The sequence below is a fragment of the Elephas maximus genome, chromosome 10 (assembly GCF_024166365.1).
Source record: "Elephas maximus indicus isolate mEleMax1 chromosome 10, mEleMax1 primary haplotype, whole genome shotgun sequence".
In the NCBI taxonomy this organism is placed as follows: Eukaryota; Metazoa; Chordata; class Mammalia; order Proboscidea; family Elephantidae; genus Elephas; species Elephas maximus.
In genome coordinates this window covers 15,689,576-15,711,913 of record NC_064828.1, presented here as the reverse complement: position 1 = coordinate 15,711,913, position 22,338 = coordinate 15,689,576, and the positions used below count along the sequence as shown (strand labels likewise).

Here is a 22,338-nt window from a genome sequence, read left to right as displayed (position 1 = left end):
GATGGGCTTGGCCTTCCCATTCTTTCCAGGTGCCAGAAACCCCCAGCTGTATTCCTTGTGGTGCAACATGAAGACAGCATATGGTGCTTGACCCATTCATTGTCTCCTCTGTCCTGGCCTTATGACCTAATGTTGAGCTCTAAAAGTGCCGGCTCTCTCAGCAGTTTTTTGGTCACATTTTTTTCACTTGCTGACATAGCCAATGGCTTTCTAATGCCAATTGTGTTATGCTTTTTGTTCCCTCCAGTAGCTAATTTAAAACAAAAACTTTTTTTTTTTTTTAAACCGTATATCCAAACTTGACACGGCTCGCCTTGTCAGTAGGGAGCACTCCAGCCAAACTGGCCTCGCTGTGCCCTCTTCGCATCTATAAACGTGTTAAGCTACTTCTCAAGGACCAGAACATGACCACACAATTCTTACCCCCAAGGAACATGGTGCACAAGAGTTTTCCCTGTTCCGCCCTCTTTTATTATCTTCAGTAATCTGTTTTTACACTAGCTTATCAGTGAAATAGCAATAAGATTCTAACTTTCCTTGGGAATAGTTTCATAAATCACTACCATTAATTCAATAAATGTTTAGTGCCCACAGTGTGCCAGCTGAGCCTCGAAAATCCCAAGACCAACTTGTCCAAAACACCAATTATGTTGATTTTCTTTGGAATTATACGCCCGGCCCTGCCTTTTTTTTTTTGTTGTGGTGAATATGTGTGTAAGGCAACATTTGTCATTTCAACATTTTTTACGTGTACAATTCAATGACATTAATTAGCGCTCCCTGCTACCTCAGTGTTCAGAGTTAGTAGTTGAAGTGCCCCCCCACCCGTGTCCTGGAGGCCACCTGGCCTTTCAGTTCTCTGTGGTGGTCTGGGCAGAGTCAGGTCACAGCAGCCCGTCTGTGGGCTACGGGCAGCTCGCAGCACTGTGAGGACGTGGGTGGGGAGGCAGGGTGCTCTTGGAAGAGGACCCTGAACTGGGCGATAGGAAACCTGGGGACTCAACAATGTCATTGGTTAAAGCCTTTGACCTGTTTCTTCCCAACCAAATGGGAGTTTACGAGAGCAAAGGGAGGTAATAGATGCAACAGGGCTTTGAGATCTGGGGAATAAAAGCACAGTGTATACACACAAGGTAATACAGGCGTGGAAAGAAATGAGAAGGGGAGGGGCCCAGGGATAAACATACAAGTGCTCAGACCAGAGCGTCAACTTCACCCGCCAACTTGTTGGAAATGCAAAGTCTGCGGCCCCTTATACCTGCTGAATGTGAACTTCTGGGGGGGCGGGGAGCCCAGTGTTTTATGTTAACCAGCCCCCCAGGTGATTCTGGTGCATACTGAAGTTTGAGAACTACTGGCCAGGCCGTTCTGTCTGATTCTGTAACTGAGGGTTAGGGTACCTCTGTTGTGACAGATGGTTCTCAAAGTGACTTTCAGCCCTTTTTCTTGGTTGAAGTCAGCTGTCCTATTGGAGGACAGGAAACACTGTCCCCAGAGTTTACAAGAAGAGGGAAAAGGCATACACTGATAGTGGTTTTTCACAGTTGCACAGAACTTGCCTTGGAGAGTGTTAAGAAGGAGGCAGGTCTGCAGGAGTCTCCCTTCCCTCGCCCACAAAGGTGCGGGTGCGTCTTCCTCACCTCCTGCCCTGGCCTGCTGCTCCTCGAGACAGCCCTTAAAAGGAGCAGTGGGTGCCACGTTCGGCCAGGTCTGCACTATTTCACTTCCCCAGCGTCAAGTGGATGGTTAATGAGGGGCTGTGACGTCAGGCTGGCAGACTCTTTGAGAGAAAGCAGCCCCAGTCGGTGCTTTATGCTGGCTCCCCTCATTCCCTTTCCCGGCCTCAAGTTCTGCCCCCTCAGTAAGGCTGTAGTCACCCTGTGTCAGGCCTTCCTCATAAACCCTGATAACCCTTGCTCAGAAAGATGCTGTGGCTGGGTCTGTGGACACTGATAAATGACTCTAAAGGCAAAAGGGAAGTGGTGTCGTTAGGTTCTTTTATTCCCTTTGAGCCCATGGCTTAGTCCCCAAAATAAAAAGGACCATATGGGAATTTTTGCCATTTCCTTTGTTCTTTTGGGGGCTAGTGCCATCTTTTCCTATTACTCTTGTCCCTGAGGCCAGGGTTGGGGTTGGAGCTGATTGGTGGTTAAACCTTCTAAATTTGTGCCTTGTTAGATAGCTGGGCACTTTTCCCTGCTTCCGGTGATTCCCAGTCGTTCCTTGACCATAAGGAAATAGAGTCATGGTGCCCCTTTGGGTGACAAAACTCAACTCTGGGAGGCGTGGAGCAAACTCCATAAGGGGATTTGTTTCTGGGGAAAAGAAGAATCAAGCATTGTGGTGGGATTTCATAAGATCACTACTGATGTAGACAGAAGAGGAACCGCTCTGAGCTGTTTAAGAGCCAGTATGTGAAGTTAGAGGCAAGTGCTGAAGACATCCTTGTCATAGAGCTGGTGGCTGAGGGCAGGGGACCCTCCCTATGAAAGCAGAATCTCTTTGTGAGGCTTATAACTAGACGACCACCTAGAGGGATTAAAAGAAGCTAACTGTCCTGGAGGGCTGGACTAACGTTACAAGCCATCCCTGTTTCCCTGAGAGCATATTGACCCCCTAGTGAAGGCGAGGCTAAGAGAAGATAGAAAACAAAGTAGTCAGAGATCACACCAAATAGCTACTTCATTTATTCACTGAGTATCCTTTATATGCTGGCTACTGTTAATAGAATGCCTACTGTGTGTGCCGGGTACATTTTGGATTCTCTTATCTCTAATTTTCTCGACCTTGAAGGTAGGTATTACTAGCTCCATTTTGCAGATAAGGAAGCTGAGGCTTATAGAGGTTAAAATTGACCAAGGTCACCCAGCTAGCAGATGGCAGACCTAGGATTCAGACCCAGTCTGGGATTCCAGCCTGTGCTGCTTCCACTCTACCATGTTGCCTGTCCACAAAACACCCCCTCCTGCATTGCCCTGCTGCCAAAGGAAAGTGGGCCTCTTCCGCCCTCCTCACTTTACAGCTGCAGGTGAAGCTGTCATCTCTCTGCTGCCTCCTTACTAGTGTCCTCTCCTCTCTCAGTCCCTCCAGCTCTGTGCCAGGGTTTCTGATAGCCTTGTCTAGGGAAGAGCTAGCTGCCCCCCTTTGAGTCTTGTCTGTTGATGGAAGAGAAGGGCAGCCAGAGGAGGACTCAGCCAAGCCTTTGAACAAAGGAGCCAGAAAGAGATACAGCTAGCCTTTCATGATGCCCAGGGGTGGGGGTGGGTGTCTACTCCATAGCAGGCTCCATCAGAGAGCAGGAGGGGTGGCACCATAGCTCTGGCTCCCTTTACCCCAAGGTAGACCTCCCCTTTATTGAGGAAAGTTGTGTTATTTGCCTTGCACTACAATCTTCCTACAGTGAGAATGCCCTGTGCCCAGTCTCCATACTATGCAACCCCTAGCGACTCGCAGGACATCCTTTCTCCCAACATCTTTCTGGATGCTACCCCTGGGGAGAGAAGCCCTGTTTGTCCAGAGCCCTTCTGCCCAGCTTTCCCGCCTCTGTAAATCCTGTTGTGACGGCTGAACCAGAGCTCGGCCGATTTTTACATCCCCCATCCCATAGGCAGACATGCATCTAGTGTTTAAAGAAGGCACAACTGTATACAGTTGGCAGCACTGGGGGTTTGGGAGCAGTGTGTGGATCTTGTAATTCAAATTCTTGATCAGAAGAGCTCGTGGAGACATCCAAATTCAAGGGCTCTGCTCTACCTCGGCACCATCCTTTGGGAGTCACAGGCTTCAGGGCCTGTGGCGCCCTCCAAAGCCACATACGTGTGACTGGAAGGCAAGAGGAAAACTTGAGCCTGGAGTCTTTCACCCTGGCCCAGCCTGTCTTACAGGGGTCCTCCTCCCATCTGCATAGGGTGTTCCCCGAGCTCAAATTCCTCCCATCAACCCCTGCGATCTCTATCCCTCTCCTTCACCCCATCCCATTCCCAACCAGCTTTCTCACTCCCCACCACGGGAAGGTGGCAACACCCATTCATTGCCCTCTAAATTATCTTCCCCAGGAGCCTCCACTTCCCACCCACCCTTACCCAGCATGGACAGCTGTCACCCCATCCCCCATACATCCAGACACCAGCCCTTAGAACCTAGAGTCAGTCTTAGCCCCCCAACCCTCCATATATATATATATATATATATATATATATATATATATATATATATGTGTGTGTGTGTGTGTGTATATATATATCCATATACTACTCAAAAAGTGTAGTCTGGTACCAGCAGCGTAGGCATCAGCTATTAGGAATGCAGATTCTTAGGCCCACTCCAGACTTCCTGACTTAGAATTTGCATTAATCTGAACATTAAAGTCTGAGAAGCCCCCGCGCCCCAATGGTCTGATCTGTTGAAGAGATACCTGATCCTTATGCCTCCTGTATGGAGGCGGTGGGACCCCACAGGTTAGGCCTCACTTTGAACAGTGGAGAAATTCTGGGGATCATGCAGATACTCCCCGAAGCCCTCAGAGAGGAAGTGAGCCCAAGACCCTGAGCAGAGAGGAACCACCATGCAGAGCCACTAAGGAGGGGACGGAGGGGACCACTTGTGGCATCCAAACCAGGGTTCAAGAGCAAAGAGCACACATCACAAGAAAGAGGCACACCGGCCTTTGCCAAGCAGAAGTGGGGCCATTCCCTTTGGGGCCTGACACCATCCTGCCCCAGCCCCTGCTAGGCACCTCAGCCAAGAAGGCCATTCAGCTCCAGCTGTCAGCCTGGATATGCCGGATTACTGGGTTTCTTCCCTCCCTCTTGTTGGCAAAGTCACCAGCGCCCACTGGCCAGATTACTCGTAGTGGGTGCTCAGGAAATGTTTGTTGAATTGAGAGGAAGCCACAGCTTGTGCGGAGTCTGGATAATTCACCAGACGTGGGCCCCAGGGGAGGGCAGGAATGGAGCTGAACTGGGAGAGACAAGTCCTGTTGTCATACTTAGATGGAGTCGCTGTTTCTCTGTCTCCTGAGTCCCTGTCTGAGTCTGTGCATTAGCCTGGTCACGGCTAGGGGAGGTGGTGGGGGGAGAGGAAGTGGGAGTGGGCAGGAAGTGACCCTGGGTACAGTGACGGCTGACCTGCAAGGGTTCCTAGTGGTGAGCTCTTCCCATCCAGTGGTGAGAGGAGGCCCCCACCCCATACCATCCCAGTTCAGGGAGGAGGCCTTTCCAGAAACCATGCGCTTCCCAGAGAAGATCTAATTCTACTTTTCTATTTCCAGCTCAGCCCCTGCCAGTTGTGTGGCCTTCCCCTCTATGGGCCTCAGCCCCTCTTCAGGAAAGGGAGAAGGCTGGGCAGGCGATTACTGAGATTCCCCTGGTTCTGACAGTCTATGAGTTACCTGGGTTCAAGGCAGGGTGTGGGAAAGGGCCCAGGCCTTCACTGGCCATGCCAGCTGCTGAGGCTGCCTGAACCTGAGGAACCTGAAGCTGGTAGCTGGGGCAAGAGCCCAGGCCTCTGGGGATGATAAGGAGCAAGGTGCCAAGGGCTTCCAAGCCGTGTCCCCCCACCATGGCGGGGTAGCCTTGTGGCCTGGGCAGCAGTAGGCCAGGACAGGGCTGACCAAGGGAATACAGCAGGGCTGGAGCCCTGCATGTGAAAACACGTGTGCACAGGGAAGTGTGGGTGAGACACGGGGAAGGAGACAGCTCTGCCCTCATCACATCGCTCTGCCAGAGAGTTTGCCAAACTGCTCGGCCAGCCTGGGGCAAGCCTCCAGCAGCCAGACGCTCATCGCACAGAAGACTCTCAACTGATCTCTTCCCGCCTCCTCTCCCGTCCCGGCTCCCCAGCTGCCAGGAGCTGTGCTCAGCATCTCCCTGCAGGCCCAGGACCCCCTGTCCTGCTCCTCACACCTCCTGTGCCTCTTGCCCTTTGGCCGGTTCCTCTCGGGGGTCTGCTTCTCGGTGCCAGGCCCTGCTGGGCCCCCACTTTGCCAGACCCATCTTCTCTGAGCTGTAGGGGCCCTGCTCCTCTCTGCAGCTCAGAGCGAGTCTGGACTTTTGGTTCGGCTTGGTGATCGGTCCATCCCAGAGGCTGCTCTGAACCATCTGGCCAGGACACGGGGTTTTCCTGGGCCCCAGGCCCTGGACTGAGCACACACATGCTTTCCTCAGGCCCAGAGCTTCTGGCCCCTCCTAGAGAGAGGTCAAGGGGAGCCAAGTCAGTCTGTTGTGGAGATCCAGGGGCCAAATTGGCTGCCAAAGCCCCTGACTCCCCCGTTGGCCCCTCTGGGGATGCCAGAGCTGGGCTGGTGGTCGAGACATTCTCCAGCCCAGCCGGCTCCATCCCGCTCTGCTTCTGTCCATGTCCCTCCTCAGGTGGAGTCTTTCTGGTGCTTTGGCTTCCCTGAAACAACAGATCGCCTGTGGCTGGTGATTCAGGCTGTCCCAGCCCACCCCATCCTGGGCCCAAGTACCCACCTCCTGACTCTCTGGCTCCTCCTTGTCTTCCTTCATATCCCACCTGTAGAAACACAACACAGGGCAGGCCCTCCTCCTACCCATTCCCACTTCAGTCGCCCCCTCCAGAGCCGATGGCCATGTTCTCCAGGGAGAAGCTAAAGCCCAAAGGTCTCAGGAGGGAACAGAGCTGGAATGAGACTCCAGGATGCTCCCCCCGCCAGCCTGACCATGTTCCAAAAATCCAACCACTTCCTCTGGCCCCATCCCAGGTCCCCAGCTGCTGTTTATGGCCAAGCCTGCAGCACCTTGAGTTCTGTGGGGACACCAGACGTGTCCCTGCCTGCACTGCCTGGGAAAGGCAAGACTGACTTCCCCCGGGGCAAGTAACTGCTGTAATTACCGCCAGCCTCCCTGGGCACCAGGCTCTGAGTGCTGCTGGTGGCCTTTCCCAGCATCTCATTAACCTGCTGCCAGGCAGCAGTCAGCCAGGTGGTAGAGGCCCCAGGGGCCAGAGCAGGCACCTGGACCTGCACTGGTCCTGCCCTCCCAGGGGCAGGGGAGATCCAGGAAATCAGGAGCCCCAGATGCCCCCCTTGATTCTGCCCCCTGCCACCTGTTACCTGCGGGCCCTGCCAGTCAGCCGTTCCTTCCCCCGGGCTTTGCTTCCTGTGGCCGGTGCCATGGAGGGTCTGCCATGTTGCCCACCCCGAGTGGTACCACCTGTGAGAGATGGCCCACCAAGTCAAGGAGAAGAAAGCCATCACAGCCTGGCTCTATCCTGCTCCTCCTCCTCCCCCAACTCACCTTTCCCATCAGGGAGCAGTGGTGGAGGCTGCAGCTTCCGGTGGCCCCTGGCACCTAAGGCAGGCAAAGGAAATGGGGATAGGGTGGGTCACGAAGGCTCCCCTAGGACCAGGAAGGTGTTAGTCCTCTTGGTCCAGTTGTGGGTTTTCTGCCTCCTGAAAAGACCCCTGCCTGGGAGGTCTTGAGAGCTGGGTCCTGTGCTGGGTGACTCTGACAAGTGACCACATCTCTCCAGCCCCAGCTTCCTCTCAGCATAAAATACAGGGAACAGCAATGCATAGAGCCCTGTTCTGGCAGGCAGGCAGGGGCAGCAAATGCAGGACTCCCACCCAGGAGGGGCCAACCCTCCCGAAGGACTCCAGGTCAGACTTTGACGTGCGCCTCCTCTTGTGACCTTCTGGAGTCAGAACCTGGGGCAAGAGCTGTGGGTTTGGAGGAGGGGAGGGAGGTCGTGGTGCCCTCCCCTGTACCAAGTGAGAAGACGTTCTTCAGTGATTCCTTCCAGATCTGAAAATAACTGGGAAACCAAGAGGCAGAGAAAGAGGGGGGTGAGAGGTGAAAAAGAGCCAAGGAGCAGGATGAGGTAGCTGTTGACTCACCCCTCTTGCCCCCCCTGGCTGAGCCCTCTTCCCTGGGGTTGCTGGAGTCCTTCGGCCTGTGTAGACAGGGAGAGGGAGTCAGGCTGCCGGGTGGAGGGAGGACAGAGACTGCAGCAGGACCCCACCGACACTGCCATACACCCCAGCCCAAGAGCAGAAGGCAGCAGGGAGATGGTTGCCCAAAAAGAGACAGGAGACCCAGCACCCAGAGTGTCCCCTGAGCCCAGGGTCCAGTCGGGGGCTAAAGTAGAGCTGCACCACCCTGGGGAAGGTCCCACCAGCCCTCAAGCAGCGCCCACAGTTAGCCCTACCCCCCAGGTCCCCACGTGTATCAGCCCAGCAAGCTGCCCGGCCCCACCACCCACATGGGCTTGGCCTTGTCCAGGTCCCACGGGCGGCGCCAGTCACCCTGTGGGTCTCTGTGCCGGGCGAGGCGGGCCAGGTCGATCTGCTCCCGCTCCTGCTTCCACTGGTCATAGTCCCAGACCACCTCTGGGAGCGCCCCTGCTGGCCGCCAGGGAGCTAGGCCTGGGACCCGGGGCTCCCGAGCACCCTGTGAGGAGAAGGTTCTCAGCACCATGGAAGAGAAGCAGAAAGACCACTGGGCTTGGAACGGAGACCTAGAGCTGCTATCAACCCCTACCCCTCTCAGGACTTCGACTTCCCCATCTGAAAATTCGGTCTGTTCCATCTCTAACATGCTGTGTTTGCGTGGGCATGGTTTCCATCCACTTATCAGCTGTGTGTTTTTCCTCAAGTTCCTTAACCTCTCTGTGTATCATTTCCACATCTGCAAAATGGAGATAATAATAGTACCTATCCCACAAGGTTGTTACAGAGTGGGAGGGACACCCAGAGGCTGTGAGCCATAGAGAGAAAGGACTAGGGGCTGCTGCCACCTAGAGGTCACACCTGGCACATGGCCAGCCCTACCCACACCACCCCACTCCCACCTCCACACACAGTGGTCCAGGAAGGGGCCAGGGCTTCAGATCCAGCTGGGCTGGGTAGGACACAGGGCTGGATCACATCCCTGGCTTACCCTATCTCTTACTGCGGCTTCTGCAAGGCCACCCAAAGTGGAGACTGGCCAGAGGAAGGAAGGATGAGTGGGAATTCTTGGAGATGCTGCCTGGGCCATATTCCCTCAGATAGGGACATACCTGACTCAGCATCTCTGCCTCCCCCAAATGAGGACCCCCACTTTCATGTCCCTGTCCTCCCTTAAAGACGTACCTTCCGTGCAGTGTCTGAGCTGGCAGCGATCTGTGTTGGGGGGCTCCTTCCAAAGGCCCCTCCAGGTGACTCGTCTGCCCCCTGGTTCCTTGCTCTCGGGGGCTTTTCACTTACAATCCTCTTGGCCTGAGGGAGATAAGAGAGCCAGGGAAGACTAGTCTGCCCTCCTGGTGGCTGGCTTCCCCGCCCCCCCTACACACACTCGCGCACACACACACTTGCGCACACACATTCACACACACACACACACACACACACACACACACTCACCTCGGCCTTGTTTTCCATGGTCACAGCCAGCTCCACCCGCTCCCCCAGGCAGAAGGCAGCAGCATGGTCCTCGTCCTCCTCCTCGAGCATCGCACTGGCTGCACAGGGCCCGAGGCCGCTCCTTGCCCAGTTCCTGCTGACCACTCGCTTCTCCTGCAGGCCACATAGACAGAGCTGGGCAGGAGCTGGGTGCTGGGAGCCCTGGCCCTCTCTGGAATGCCCTCGGAGAAGCTGACTCCCGCCACTCTCACATGCCAATGGCATTAGGTTATCCAGGGCCTAGGGCCACCGGGACCCAAGATACCACAGTGGCCGTCATCTCCGAGCTGGGAAATCCAGGGCACTCGGACAGTGGGGCTTTGTCCCTCAGACACTGTTCCTGGCATTCAGCTGTCCCCCACTTCCTGTAGGGTTTTTAGTCCCAGGAGTTTTGGGTTCAGGAGCAATGGTGTAGGACTGTGGGGCTGGAAAAGGGATAAGGAGGCTTCTATTTGGTGGCAGCAGTGGTCTGGGCTGTGGGAGCTTGTGGGTACATCCCAGAACTGTAGGTGGGAGGAGAAGAGTTACCCCCCCACCCCAACAAGGGCTGGGCCACCAACCCTTGCTGCCTAGCCCTGTCTCCTGGGGTAAGGCTTACGCCGGGAACGTGGCTGATGGTGACAGTGAGGCTGTCAGGTTGGAGGGGCTGCAGTGTGCTCACAGCCATGCCCCCCTGCTCTGCCTGCCGCCGGTCTTCCTGGATCTCCTGTGGGAGGGCCCGGGGTCAGCACAGGCCATGGCCCCCCAGACGCACAGAGATACAGACGCCGACAGGCCTACACGGAGAGACACCAGTGGGACACCAGGGGGCAGAGGCACCTCATCACAGTCCCCAGACCTGCGGCCACACCACCGAGAGGACCACACCCACCCGAACCCTGGCCCCAGGCCCAGACACGTTCCGGAGCCTGATGCAAGCTTGGATGCTGGGAGAGCTCGCCATGCGGGGTCTTCAGGTCAGCAGGACAGTGGCAGCCATGTCCGTCCTCCCGGCCCACCATGGCGCCCTCACCTGGTACCTGCGTAGTAAGGCCTGGTTCTTCTTGCGCAGGGCAACTATCCTCCGGTCCAGCTCCGCGTCCTTTTCCTCCTGCCTGCTCAATGGGGACTCGGCCCCAGGAGGTCCCTGCGGAGGGAGGGGGCCCGAGCTCCTGGCTGCTAGGCCCACTCCTTGCCAGTTCCCTAACTTTCTCATTCACCTACCTAACCGTATTCTCACACCCAGGGAGCAGACCTCAGACCCTGGGCTGTGGTCACACAGGAGGGACGAGGGTTACTCTGGGAGTGCACATGGAAGGCTCCAAGACCCCTCCCCAACTAGGCCTGTCTGCTGTCCCTCTACCTCTTGGGGACTCAGGTCACAGGCCTCCTTGGACCCAGGCCTGAAGCTCCCAGCAGTGGGGTACCCCTCCCCCAGCTCTCCAGGGAGCTCTCCTGCCAGGCGGAGCCTGGAATGGGAGTTATAAATGGCTTTGGCAGCAGAACCTGCGTGACTGGGAAGCTGCCAGGGGATTCAAGAGGTCGAGGGGGGGCTCTCTCGCTTCCAGGCCCAGAACCACAGAAAAAAGAGAGACCCCTGCTGCATTCTGCACTCCCAGGCCCTGGACCCCACTCCCCAGGCCTGGACCCGCCCTGGGCAGGCACCGCTCCCACAAGCCCAGCCTCTCCAGGCCGTGACAGTCCCAGCGAGTCCGCCTCGTTAGGCAGGCCCAGCTGGGGAGCCACCCTGGGCAGGCCGTTCCTCTGGAGCAAGATTCCCAGGTCCCTCCCCACCTGGCTGCAGGGTCTCTTGTAGCCAGCACCCCTTCCCAGCCCCCTCCCTGTCTGCCTAGGCACAGCCCTCCTCCTCCCAGGCCCAGCTGTCCACAGCCGCCCTCAGAGTGTGGCAGCCTGGTATCCCAGCCACCCCCACCCCAGCCCCAAGAAGCCCCCCGCCAAGGCAAGGTGCCACTCACAGCCAAGTGCATGGCGGCAGCAGGCACCGAGAGAATTCCAGAGCAGCCCCGAGGGAGCCAGGGCAGGAGGCAAGCCGGAGCCCTGGAGCCAGGCCTCTGCCGGCCTCTCCCTGCCGGCTTCACTGCTCAGCACACGAGATCATGTTGTGATTACAAAAGACGCCTCTGGGCTCCCAGCCAGGAACGCCTCGGTCACCGCCCCCACCCATCCACTCTGGGAGGGCAAGGACCAGGGCACTGGTGGCCAGCTTGCCCTGCCCAGCACCTCTCCCTGCCCTGTTCCAGCATCCCCAGACACACCGTCAGAGCTTCTCCCTGGTGGGCCAGGCCCACAAAGGAGGCCCTGGCTACCCAGGCCCTGTGGTCACCTGAGGCTCAGGCCCCAGCAGACAGATGGGCAACCACTGGAGGCCTGTGTCCCTCCCATCTAGTAGAGAAAGGCCTACAGGGCATAGCCGAGCCCATCCAGCCCCGTGGTCTGAGAGTCCCCTCCCCAAACGTACCTCAGCTGTCCTGTGTGGTTTAAGTAATTCAAGGGGATCAAGAAGTTCACCCTCCTAGGTCACCAAATAATACCACATACCTAAAATAACACCATTAGTCATTCATTCCTTTAGGCTGAACATTGTCCTCTCTGGTTTTTAAAGTACAGCCATGCCTGAGAGGCTCAGCTGTTTGGGTTTCTAGCCCTTTGGTACAGGAAGCTGGGTCTTCCTCTAGGGCCTTTGACATCCCAGCTCCAAGCTGGCCAACAGCCTTCCCCTCTCAGACTCCAGAACTCCAGGCCACCGACCCCCCGCCAGCCTTGTTCTCCAGGGCTGGTCCTTTCAGACTCTCTGGACTTGGCCCACCTGCTGCCTTCCCCTGGGACCCCTGCCTTTTCTCTGACCCCAAGAAAGGAAGGGGCCCTACTTGGGAAAGACTCTTCCCAAATCTCCCCCATGGAGCTGAGGCTGGTCTTTGCCCAGAGAGGCAGCTCACCTGGCAGCACCTCCCACCCCCCTCCCAGGGGGACCTCTGAGGCTTGGATCTTGAGGGCTGTGCAGGCAGGGGTGGTCCCTCTGTGTTAGGAGGCCTTCTTCAGTAGTTACAGGGACCCAACTCCCAGGCCACGTGGTGAGCTCAGAAGCCCCTGCATTCCCCACATCCTAACAGACTGGGCCTCAGTTTCCCTAAACCCAGGCCACACTTGTCCCTTTCTCTTTCCAGGGCAGATAGCCCAGCTGCCCTCTCTCTCCTTCCCAGCCCAGCCCAGCCCAGCCCAGCCAGCCGGAGGTCTAGCCTGGAACGGCTTCCCTGGAACTGCCCCTTCCACCGCCCTCCACACCATACTTAGCCCCTTTCCTGTCCAGGCCTTCACACAGCACCCCTGACCCCACACCCGGTCTGCGGCGCCCCGGAGTTCCCATCCTGCTTGGAAATGCCACTGCGATCTCATCTTCCCCTCCTGCCGGATGTTCCCACTGAGTCAGACGCGTCTACTTTCCCAGCGACAGTGACGCACTAGGCTCCTCGCGCTGGGCCTCCTGCGTGTGTGTGTGCGCGGGCACACACACACACACACACACACACACTCTCCCTCATTCTCTCACCCTCTTCTCCCAGACCCCACGTGGGCTGCTGAGCTGCAGCCCAGCCTCAGAAGGGCGGGGCAGAGCCCTGGCTGGGTGGTGGTCAAGCTTCCCATCACTTACCCCCCACCATGTTATTGGGCTGGGGGCCCACAACGCACTGGCCTGGGAGTGGGGGGAGATGGCAGCCAAGACCTATGTTCCCTACCCTCTTTAGAACCCAGGACCCCAGACCCAGTCTGGGGAGTAGCAGCGTAGACAGAGGAGGCCACGCGAGTAAGGTAAGGTCTGCCACCCCCCGGCCCCTGTTCCCAGGCAGAGTGGGCAGAGAACGGCAGGAGGAACAGGTGGAGCAGCAGGCCCAGGTAAAAATCCGGCCAATCTGTAGGCAGGGTGACCCAGCTCTTCTGGAAGGGCCTGTATGGCGAGAGTCCCCTGATCTAGAGGCAAAAACCTCCCAGCCCAACAGGCTGGAGGCCCACGTGTCTGGGACAAACCACCAGCCAGGGCAGGGCTCACAGCTGCTGACTGAGTCCTTCCCCAGTGTTAACTCACACAACACTAGCACCTTGGAGCACCCCCAGCGTTCTCCCACTCTCTCCAGGGTCTGTGGTTTGCCTGGCTGCTCCCCCATTCGGAAGAGGCTCTCTGAGGGCAGGAATGGTGTGCCAAGTGCCTCTGGATCCCCAGTGCCTGGCACAGTGCCCTCCATCGGCGCTTGCAGAATGAATATGAGTGGAGAGCCCATGTTATCCTGTGTGTAACTGCAGTATCCTGTGCATAGGCTGTGCCTCCCTTTACCTCTGCCCGGAATGCATGCAGCCCTAAGGAAGGTGGTGGATGGGGAAGGACCCTAAAATGTTCCCGCCCCGCCTTGGGGAGAAGTCCCCGGGTGGCAGGGGGATGACAGGCTTGACGCTCCCCTTTGAGGCCACGCGCGATTATTCCTTCCCACCACCAGGGGGCAGTCAAGTTACGAGCACCTGGCTATTGGGAGCGGAGGAGCGGGGTGAATTCCCCTTTTCCTCTCCTTTTGCTCCCAGCTCCTCTCCCCCAGGTCTCTGGAACCCCCTCCTCCCAACTCCGCCAGTTCTAGAGAACCACCCGGTGGTACAGGCCTTGTTTTATTGATGAGGAAACAGGCCTAGAGAGGCGGCACCGTCTGCCTAGGGCCTACAGCCTGTTAGCAGCGGGGCTGACACCCGGTCCAGTGCCCTTTTCAACGGCTGCCCCGCCAGCGCTGTTTGTGCTGATACTTCACTCTGTGACCTCCCTCTCCCTCCTAGCCCAGGGATGGGCCGATTGTCCCAACACCTAGGGGCACGGGCTGGTCACATCTCTTCCCTGGCTAGTTCCCCACCCTCCCTGGCCGGCTGCCAGCTCTGCTGGTAGGTAGCCCCACCCCGGGGGTGAACCGTATTCTTGGTCTGTAGTACACAGACCCGGAGCCAACCCAGAGGACGAGGTGGCAGCGAGTCTGGGGGTCCCCCACTCTGGGAAGGGAGGTCCTACTCTGTGGACCACACGCGGAGAGCACAGACCTGGCGAGGCTCCACCCATGGCGGGGGTGACTTCTCAGACTTTATTCACTGTTTCCTGACCGGCTGCCCCTGTTGATGGCTGATCAATAAAAGATTAGTCCTGGGCCTTCTCCTCAGTCTCGCGGTGACATGAGACAGTGTGGGCTAGTGGATTCCAGATGAACTTAGCCCCTCCCTGACTGTGGCTTTAGTTAAATTCTTTCTCTCTCAGGCCCTCAGTTATAAAATGAGGGTGTACCTACATCACCAGGACTCTGAGTAGATGAAATAACATGGTTGATGTCACACCTGGAACAGTGTGTCTTTCAGAGTAAGGTTCAGAATAGTTCTCTGCTTGCCTCAGGTAACTCCGTGGTAGCCACTGTCCAAGTGGACAGACCCTCCCTCCACCGAACCAAAATCAAACTCATTGCCCTTGAGTTGATTCAGGTCATAGCAACCCTATATCCTCCACAGTGTCCTTTAAAGGGCTCCAAAGGCTGTCTCCCATTAGCCTGCTGGGGCTGGAACACATAGGTTATGGGGACTGTTTGTGACCTGGTGGGGGAGACCCTGAGGCACACTTGGAGTTCTCTCAGTACTTCCCTTCATGGTGTCCCCTGCCAGCAAATCCAGGCTCCCTGCCTGCTCCCCTCCTCCACACCCTGCTCTCTCAGAAGCCCCAGGCTCTGGCTGCCATCTGTCCCCAGCTGGGCTTGGTGCTCCTGGAAACAGTCACTGGGCCACACTTGCCTCTGGATACCACCAGGCCCAGCCCCAGGCTCACAACCCAGGGCTCAGGAAACATCCTCCTTGGCTGGGCTGAGCCCTTAGTGGCCAGTGGCTCCACTTGCTGGCTCCGGGTGGGTGAGTAAGTGTTGAGGAGGAAGCGGATGGGCAAGGCTGGGTTGCATGAGAGCCCAGCTACTAGGCAGGTGACCCTCAAAATATGAAGGAGCAGGGAAGGACCAAGAAGGTGGCTTAAAGCATGACATTCCTTTCCTACAAACCCACTGCGCCACCCCACTCCCGTGACCTTTCCTGTTTCAAGAAACTGTTGTCCTGACTCCTACTGACTAGAAGTCTTTGTGCAGGCCTCTCAGGCCAGGCCAGGCCTCTGGAAGCTGCCAACACTTGCCCTGGGTGGGGAGGACCCAGGGTCCAAGGGGTAGGACTGGAGGGATCAGCCCTGTGTGGGCTCCAGCTGCCAGGGACAAAGTCTGGGCCACAACCCTCCCAGGAACACAAATGTCAGAGCAGGGCGAGGCCCAGATCTAACCTTTAGAGGCATCAGGAGGCAGAACAAGGTCTGGTCCGGGGATCCACCCCTCCATTCTGCTCTCCAGGACACACTCAGGGCTAGGGATCACGAGTTTCCAGTCCCAGGCCCAGCAGTGGGGGGTAGGGGGGAACCCTGTGTGGTGCTGAGCCCCTGGGGTCTCCTTTGGTTAAGGCTCTGTTCCCTATGGTGGGAGCATAAAGAACTCACAGTGTTTTCTCAGACGCCTCCACCTCAACCCCCAGTCCAGAGCTGCCCGCAACCAGAAGCCAAGGGCTACCTCGTCAGGGCTTGCTCACGACATACCATTTAGCAGGGCACCTATGCTGTGTGTCACCTGGCCTAGGCAACGAGAGGACTAAGGGGTGATGACCCAGGTTCCACATCAGAGACACTTGCCAGGACCAGGCAGCCGTAGACTGAGGTCAGGGAGTTTTCCAGAAGGAGATGAGCTTCAAGAGCATGAAAAAGACTCGGGCAAGGGTATGGTAGTGAGAGGGCATCCCACGGACAGGAAAGCAGCACAGCGAAAGGCAGGGAAGTGGCAGTGGCTTTTCCAGGAGGAAGACATTGAGCAGGTTGGGGAAGTTCCTGAAGAGTAGACTCAGGGGGTAAACTTGACCCTGTAGTCCAGAGGGACTCACTGCGGGCTTTAGAGGAGAGGGCTGATGAGGCCATTCAGTGGTTTAGGAAGCAGAGTTAGGAGGTAGTGTCCAGGTGCCGGAGAGAGGGGTCTAGGCCACGTAGGGCAGTGGGGGGTGGAGAGAGGGAGTGACCAGGGGGAACTTGGGGGCCTCAGAGCCCTAACATGGTTGGGGGGTGGACGCAGTGGCTGGGTGGGGGGAGCCAAGACAACGTTAGGTCTGAGGCCTGGGGGCCCTCACAGATACAGGGAGCAGAAAGGTTACCCTGTATGGCCCCAGGATACTTCTTCGTCTGGACCGAGAGGAAGGAAAAGCCCTAGCTGGTCTTGTGGGGCAAGGTTTGGGATGGTGCCAAAGGGCCACAGAGAGGCTGGCAGGCTCACTGGGCAATGTCCACCCCTCCTTGAAGCTCAGCACAGGGACCTCTCATGAGAGAGAGGTGTGTGAGGGGTCACTCCCTCTAGGGGAAAGGTCTGGCACAGCCTCTAGAGGTGGAGGGAGAGGCCCAATGGAAGGCCAAGGGATTGGTGGGAGCAGGCCTGGCCCCGCTGAGAAGAGGAATAGCCTTTGAAGTGGCCATGGGAGGCACAGTGCAGTGGCTGTCGCCTAGAGGCGTCAAGGCAGGGAGAGGACAACCAGATGTGTGGGAACAGGATGAGCCGCCAGGTGCCAGGCAGGGGACAGGGTGGTCACCGTAAGGGAAGTGGGGTGACCAATCATTCCAGTTGGCCTGAAACTGTTCTCATTTTCATACTGAAAGCTCTGCATCTTGAAACACCCCGAGGTTCTGGGCAAACCCAGATCTTCCAAGGTAGAAGGAGGTTGTTTCAGGGAGGTTGGGGCAGGGAGGGAATGTCTCAGGAACCTGCGGGTGAAATGCTCTGAGCAGTACCAGCAGCCAACGGTGGTGAAATGTCACAGAGGAAGAGCCCCAGTGCTGAGCAGAGGAAGGAACAATGAGGCCAGGATAGCAAATACATCATCAATGCTTATGCTGACAGCAATAATAATTATAGCATTTTGCACTTATATCAACACCTCCAAAGCCCACACACATGTGATGTCCTTTGATCTCTTCAAGCTTTGAAATCTGTGAATTTGCAAAAAAAAAAACCAAACCCACTGCCATCAAGTCGACTCTGACTCATAGTGACCCAGGTGTTATTAGCTTCTCCTTGGAGATCAGGGTTAGTGACCTGCCCAGGAATCTTCATGGCTGGGCGGGGACCTTCTCCCCCATGCCTGCTCTGATTCACTGAGGCCAATAGCCCCATCCCTATGTCTCCAGCCCATGGCCAGGGTGGGGAGATATTTGCCCTCATGCCATGAGAAACCATTATAAAGGTACCTGGCTGTCCTGCCTCCCTCCCCACCCCACAGGGCAGCCCAGGAGGCAGGAAGCCCTTGCTGGCTCTGCTGAGCTGGGATTGGGAACCACACACACACAAAAAAACCTTTGCCCTCAAGTTGATTCCAACTCATAGAGACCATTCAAAAATCCACTGCTGTTGAAGAGAGGGCCAAAATCCTGCCTCTGGCCCTCAGGGTAACCCTTCCTCACCCACCCAAAGCCCCCACAACTGCCTTCCCTGCAGCAGGAGCCACCCCTCAGCCTCTTCCTGCCCCCTCCTCTTCTCTCCTCTCCCTGATTCCAGCTCCCTCACCTCAGAAATGTTTCTTCTCACTCCACGGAGCTCCTTTCTTCCCCACTCTGCTGCTCTCTGTCAGGGAAGCACCACCTCGCTCAGCCAGGCAATAAATCCAAGCTCTTAGTGAATACTTGCTATCTGTGATGCACAGGGCAGAAAGGTAGAGGGGACACAAGGGGGTTGAGGCTTGTGCTTGTCCTCAAAGTCTGAGGACTGGGAGGGGAAGAAGGGCGTGAACATACATCGTAGTCCTCAGTTGCCACGAGGTCACCTCAGACTCATGGCAACCCCATGTGTGTCAGAGTAGAGCTGTGTTCCGTAGGGTTTTCAATAGTTGTCTTCAGAAATAGATCACCAGGCCTGTCTTCTGTGGTGCCTCTGGGTTGACTCGAACCTTTAATCTTTTGGTTAGCAGCAGAGCACGTTAACTATTTGCACCCCCTAGAGCCTCCTTGAACATAAAGTCTCTACTATAAATTGACCCCAAAGAGCACCCACTCCTGTGGACATCTTTCTCCCTCCTGGCAGGTCTCCCGGTTCCACCAGGCTGCTTGGCCTGTCCCATCTTCTCTGTCCACTCCCATCAAGGCACTACCTCCTCCTTTCATGTCACTGCCTGGCTGCCATGACCCAGATCCTGTGCTCAGGCCCTGATTCCAGAAACGCCGAGAACTAAGGTCCTGAACTTGGAACCCAGAGCACTAAGCCCCCACCCCACTCCTCAGCCTTACAGCCCTGCTTGCTGCCGTGGGGGTCTGGGAGGACAGAGGCCTCTCCTTCTGGCTCCCTGCCAAGAGCTAGGGCTTGGGGATAGGGAGGTCATGCCCCAGGGTGCCCAAAGGGGAAAAGGAAGCTACCTGGAGGAGGAAGGCTTGAAGGGCTGGTGAGGGTGGGGTGAGAGTGGGAGCAGATAGCACTGTGCACACTGTGTGGGCTGGAGGTTGGGAACACTGCAGGGTGCCACACTTTTGATAACTTCCCCTCTGTCCCTCCCAGGAGCCCACTTGCCCTACTGGCCTCCAAGCCCTGCAGGCCTACAGCAGATGTGGGCCCAATCAATTAGTAATTCCTAATCTAGTCTACTAACCCTTGTGGCCCAGTGGTTAAGAGTTCGGCTGCTAACCAAGAGATCAGCAGTTCGAATCCACCAGCCGCTCCTTAGAATCCCTATGGGGCAGTTCTACTCTGTCCTATAGGTTTGCTATGAGTTGAAATCGACTTGACTGCAACGGGTTTGGTTTGGAGTCATGAACCAAGGTCCTTCACCCATAATGTTACCAAAGTAGGCTGCAATTTTTCAAAAGAGCATTCCTAAAATGACAAGGTAGCATGGAGAAGGGGCCCAGCCAGAGGCCTAACAGGCGCTGCTTGAGGAGGAGCGCTAATGAGCAGTTCCTGTTGGCCATCGCAGTTTCCATGACAAGCTGTGAAAGATCATTCAGCAATTTAACGCTAATTGTCATAGGCGCAATTTTCTGTAGATAAGCTAAAAAACCAAACCCACTGCCATGGAGTCAATTCCCTCTCATGGTGACCACATAGGAGAGAGTAGAACTGCTCCATAGGGTTTCCAAGGAGTGGCTAATGGACTTGAACTGCCAACCTTTTTGGTTCACAGCTGTAGCACACTGTGGCTCTTAACCACTGCACCACCAGGGCCCCGATTTTCTGTAGATAGGCCCCTGATTTAAGCTCAGACAATTTCTGACTGGGACTAAATACACACTGGCTGGGTGACCTTAGGCAAGTGTCTTAACTCCTCTGAACCACAGCTTTTTTTTTAATCTACAAAAGATGGGGTGATAATAACACCTGCCTCCAATAGCTAACATGAGTGACTTGATATTGTAAAAGTCCCTGGCACACCGAAAAGAAGGAAGAATCACTCTTTCCTCCTCCCATTTTTCAAATCGTTCTCTGATGTGGCTATGTTACTTGTGTTTTTGCAGCTGTCATTGAGGTTCAATTGACCTACAGTAAACTTGTACGTATTTCAATTGTACATTTTGACACGTTTTGATGTTGGTATGCTCTCATGAAACCAGAACCACAATCAAGATAATGAACAAATCCAGCAACTCCCAAAATTTCCTGGTTCCCCTTTTCAATCCCTCCTTGCACCCATCCCCACCCCCACCACACTATCCCCTGGCAACCCCTGATCGGTTTTCTGACACTATCAGTTAGTGTTCGTTTTCTAGAATTCCATAAAATTCTAGAGTTTTATGAACAGAATTATGCAGTCTGTATCCTTTTTGTCTGGCCTCTGTTTTGAGATTCAGTTATGCTGTAATGTGTAGCCATTGCTGAGTAAGGTCCCATGGAATGCATGTGGCTTGTCCGTTTACCTATTCATGAACGGTAGAGAAGTCCCCAGTGTTTAGGTATTACAAATGAAGCTGCTATGGGCATTCATATATAAATCTTTGTGAGCCCCCATGTTTTCATTTCTCTTGGGGATATTAAGTTATTTATCTAGTGCTGCTATAATAGAAATACCACAAGTGGATAGCTCTAACAAACTTGAACTGCCCACCTTTCAGTTAGCAGCCAAGCACGTTAACCATTTGCACCACCTAGGGACTCCAGCACTCAATAGGAGCTCCACAAATGTTCAGAGCCAGCCCTTGGGTGCTGAATAGCCCTGCCAAGGTTTGGTCCGCCTGTCTTGGTTCTATTTACCAGGCAAATCTGTTCTGTGCCCCACCCTCTAATCACCCCCTTACCGCACACACATCCTGCTTCCAGCTGTTCTTTGCCAAGCTAAAGATTAACTCATCCCTCCCAGTCCTCCCACACCCTCTGTCCACGACCCCTTCCCCCCCAGCGCACCTTGACCCATCCAGCCCCTCCCTGCACTGTACAAATACACCCAAGGACAGACAGCTTCAGACTTCCTTCTCCCCTGCTCCACACTCTCAGGTAAGGATCCGGCACTGCTTGCTATGGGCAGGGGCAGGAGGGTCTCTGTGACAGTGGGCTCTGTGTCTGTGAGGTTGTGGTCTCTCTGAGGGCTTTGGGTCTCGCTGTGCATGGATGTGTGTGAGCTGAGCCTGTGCCTTTGTGTGTCTTTGTGTGGGTGTTATGCACCTGTGCACGTTGGTCTGTGTCTCTGGTGAATGTAATGTGTGTGTGTGCTGTGTATCCGCCCTGCCCACACTCCCGGCTGGGCCTCTCTGCTCTCTACTTGAGGAACAATTGAATTTATAGCCTCTGCCTTGTCCAGGCAGAGGGGCTTAGCTGAGGACTGATGGTACTGCATTAGGTCCCTTCCAGAACCACCCACTCCTGTCCCTCAGACACCTTGGCCTGAACTGGGTAGGGGTTCAGGGGGAGAGGCTCTCACTTCCAGGACTGTTCCAGGGACCCCTCCCAGCCCAAGGCCTGTTGCCTCTTGTCTCCTTCTTCCAACTGGATCCTGACTGGCCCTAAGGTTTTCTTTACCACTCCGTCCCCCAAGCCCAGCCCTGTTGGTCTCTTACCACTCCATCACTCACTAAAGGGAAGGATGAGGCGGAAAGTGGGCACAGCTCAGAGGCTGACCTCAGCTAAGCATTTGTGCTGCAAGCAGAAGCCAGGAGAAGTGGGCAGCTCCAGAGGGGCAGGGGACCCTTGAAAGGGGCTGGGGCTGTTGCATGAGCGATGTGTGTGTGCATGTGAACATTTGTGCTTGAATGTTCAGCAAACATATGAGCACCAGAAAGCCCTGATGTCAAGTATTTGGTCCTGATTTGCGGGTCAGAAAAAAATGAACATGCTATGTGTGCAATGCACCCATTCGAGGTTGTCATTGTGAATTGCGTACCAGCCCCAAGCAAGACGAGGCTAACCTTGGCACCTAAAAACCTCAGTAGCTCCATCCAACGACAGCATGGTTTATTGGTGAATAACAAAATGGATCAGATCCCAAACTTTCAATCCTGGTGGGTGGGTTAGGGACAGGCAGCTAGGACCCTGGGAGGCTTTTCATTCACTTGCGCTGCAGGGGCAAAGATCACAGGGTCTCCTGGGGTCCCAGAGGCCCCCACTCGCCAATCCATCCTGCGCTTCTCCACCTAGGCACATTCATCTCTCCATGCCTCCCTCTCCTGCCCGTAAGCTAGGTGTTTACACAGGGAGAAGAGGCTGTAGGGGCGGAGGCACCATGGCCTGGTGCATGGTAGGCACGCAACACAAGTAACCAACATAAATGAAACTGGCCTGAATGCAAATGAATTAACACATAATTGTGAGTCTAGGGGTGGATCTGGGTGTCAAGTGTCAAGGTATGATTCAGGGGCAGCTGGTGTCTGCCTGTTGCTGTCTATCCACCACGTCACC

General features: G+C 55.7%; 1 protein-coding gene across 5 annotated transcripts; it reads right to left on the bottom strand.

Moving 5' to 3' along the window:
• Positions 1–4,185: 4,185 nt before the first annotated feature.
• Positions 4,186–12,559, bottom strand: CCDC9B (coiled-coil domain containing 9B). 5 transcript variants are annotated; one of them, XM_049898850.1, is made up of 11 exons: positions 11,356–12,559; positions 10,413–10,526; positions 9,999–10,106; positions 9,362–9,514; positions 9,092–9,217; positions 8,221–8,408; positions 7,856–7,911; positions 7,257–7,310; positions 7,073–7,172; positions 6,471–6,513; positions 4,186–6,396 (listed from the first exon to the last, which is right to left on the bottom strand). In XM_049898850.1, exons 1-11 carry the CDS (start codon positions 11,365–11,367, stop codon positions 5,857–5,859), a joined length of 1,494 nt encoding a protein of 497 aa, XP_049754807.1. In that variant the 5' UTR covers positions 11,368–12,559; the 3' UTR covers positions 4,186–5,856. The 5 variants fall into 5 exon arrangements, with proteins under 5 accessions (XP_049754807.1, XP_049754806.1, XP_049754810.1 ...); XM_049898849.1 differs by lacking the exon at positions 11,356–12,559 and having other exon boundaries at positions 10,413–11,176; XM_049898853.1 differs by lacking the exon at positions 11,356–12,559 and having other exon boundaries at positions 9,999–10,176; positions 10,420–10,509.
• Between the last annotated feature and the right edge of the window lie 9,779 nt (positions 12,560–22,338).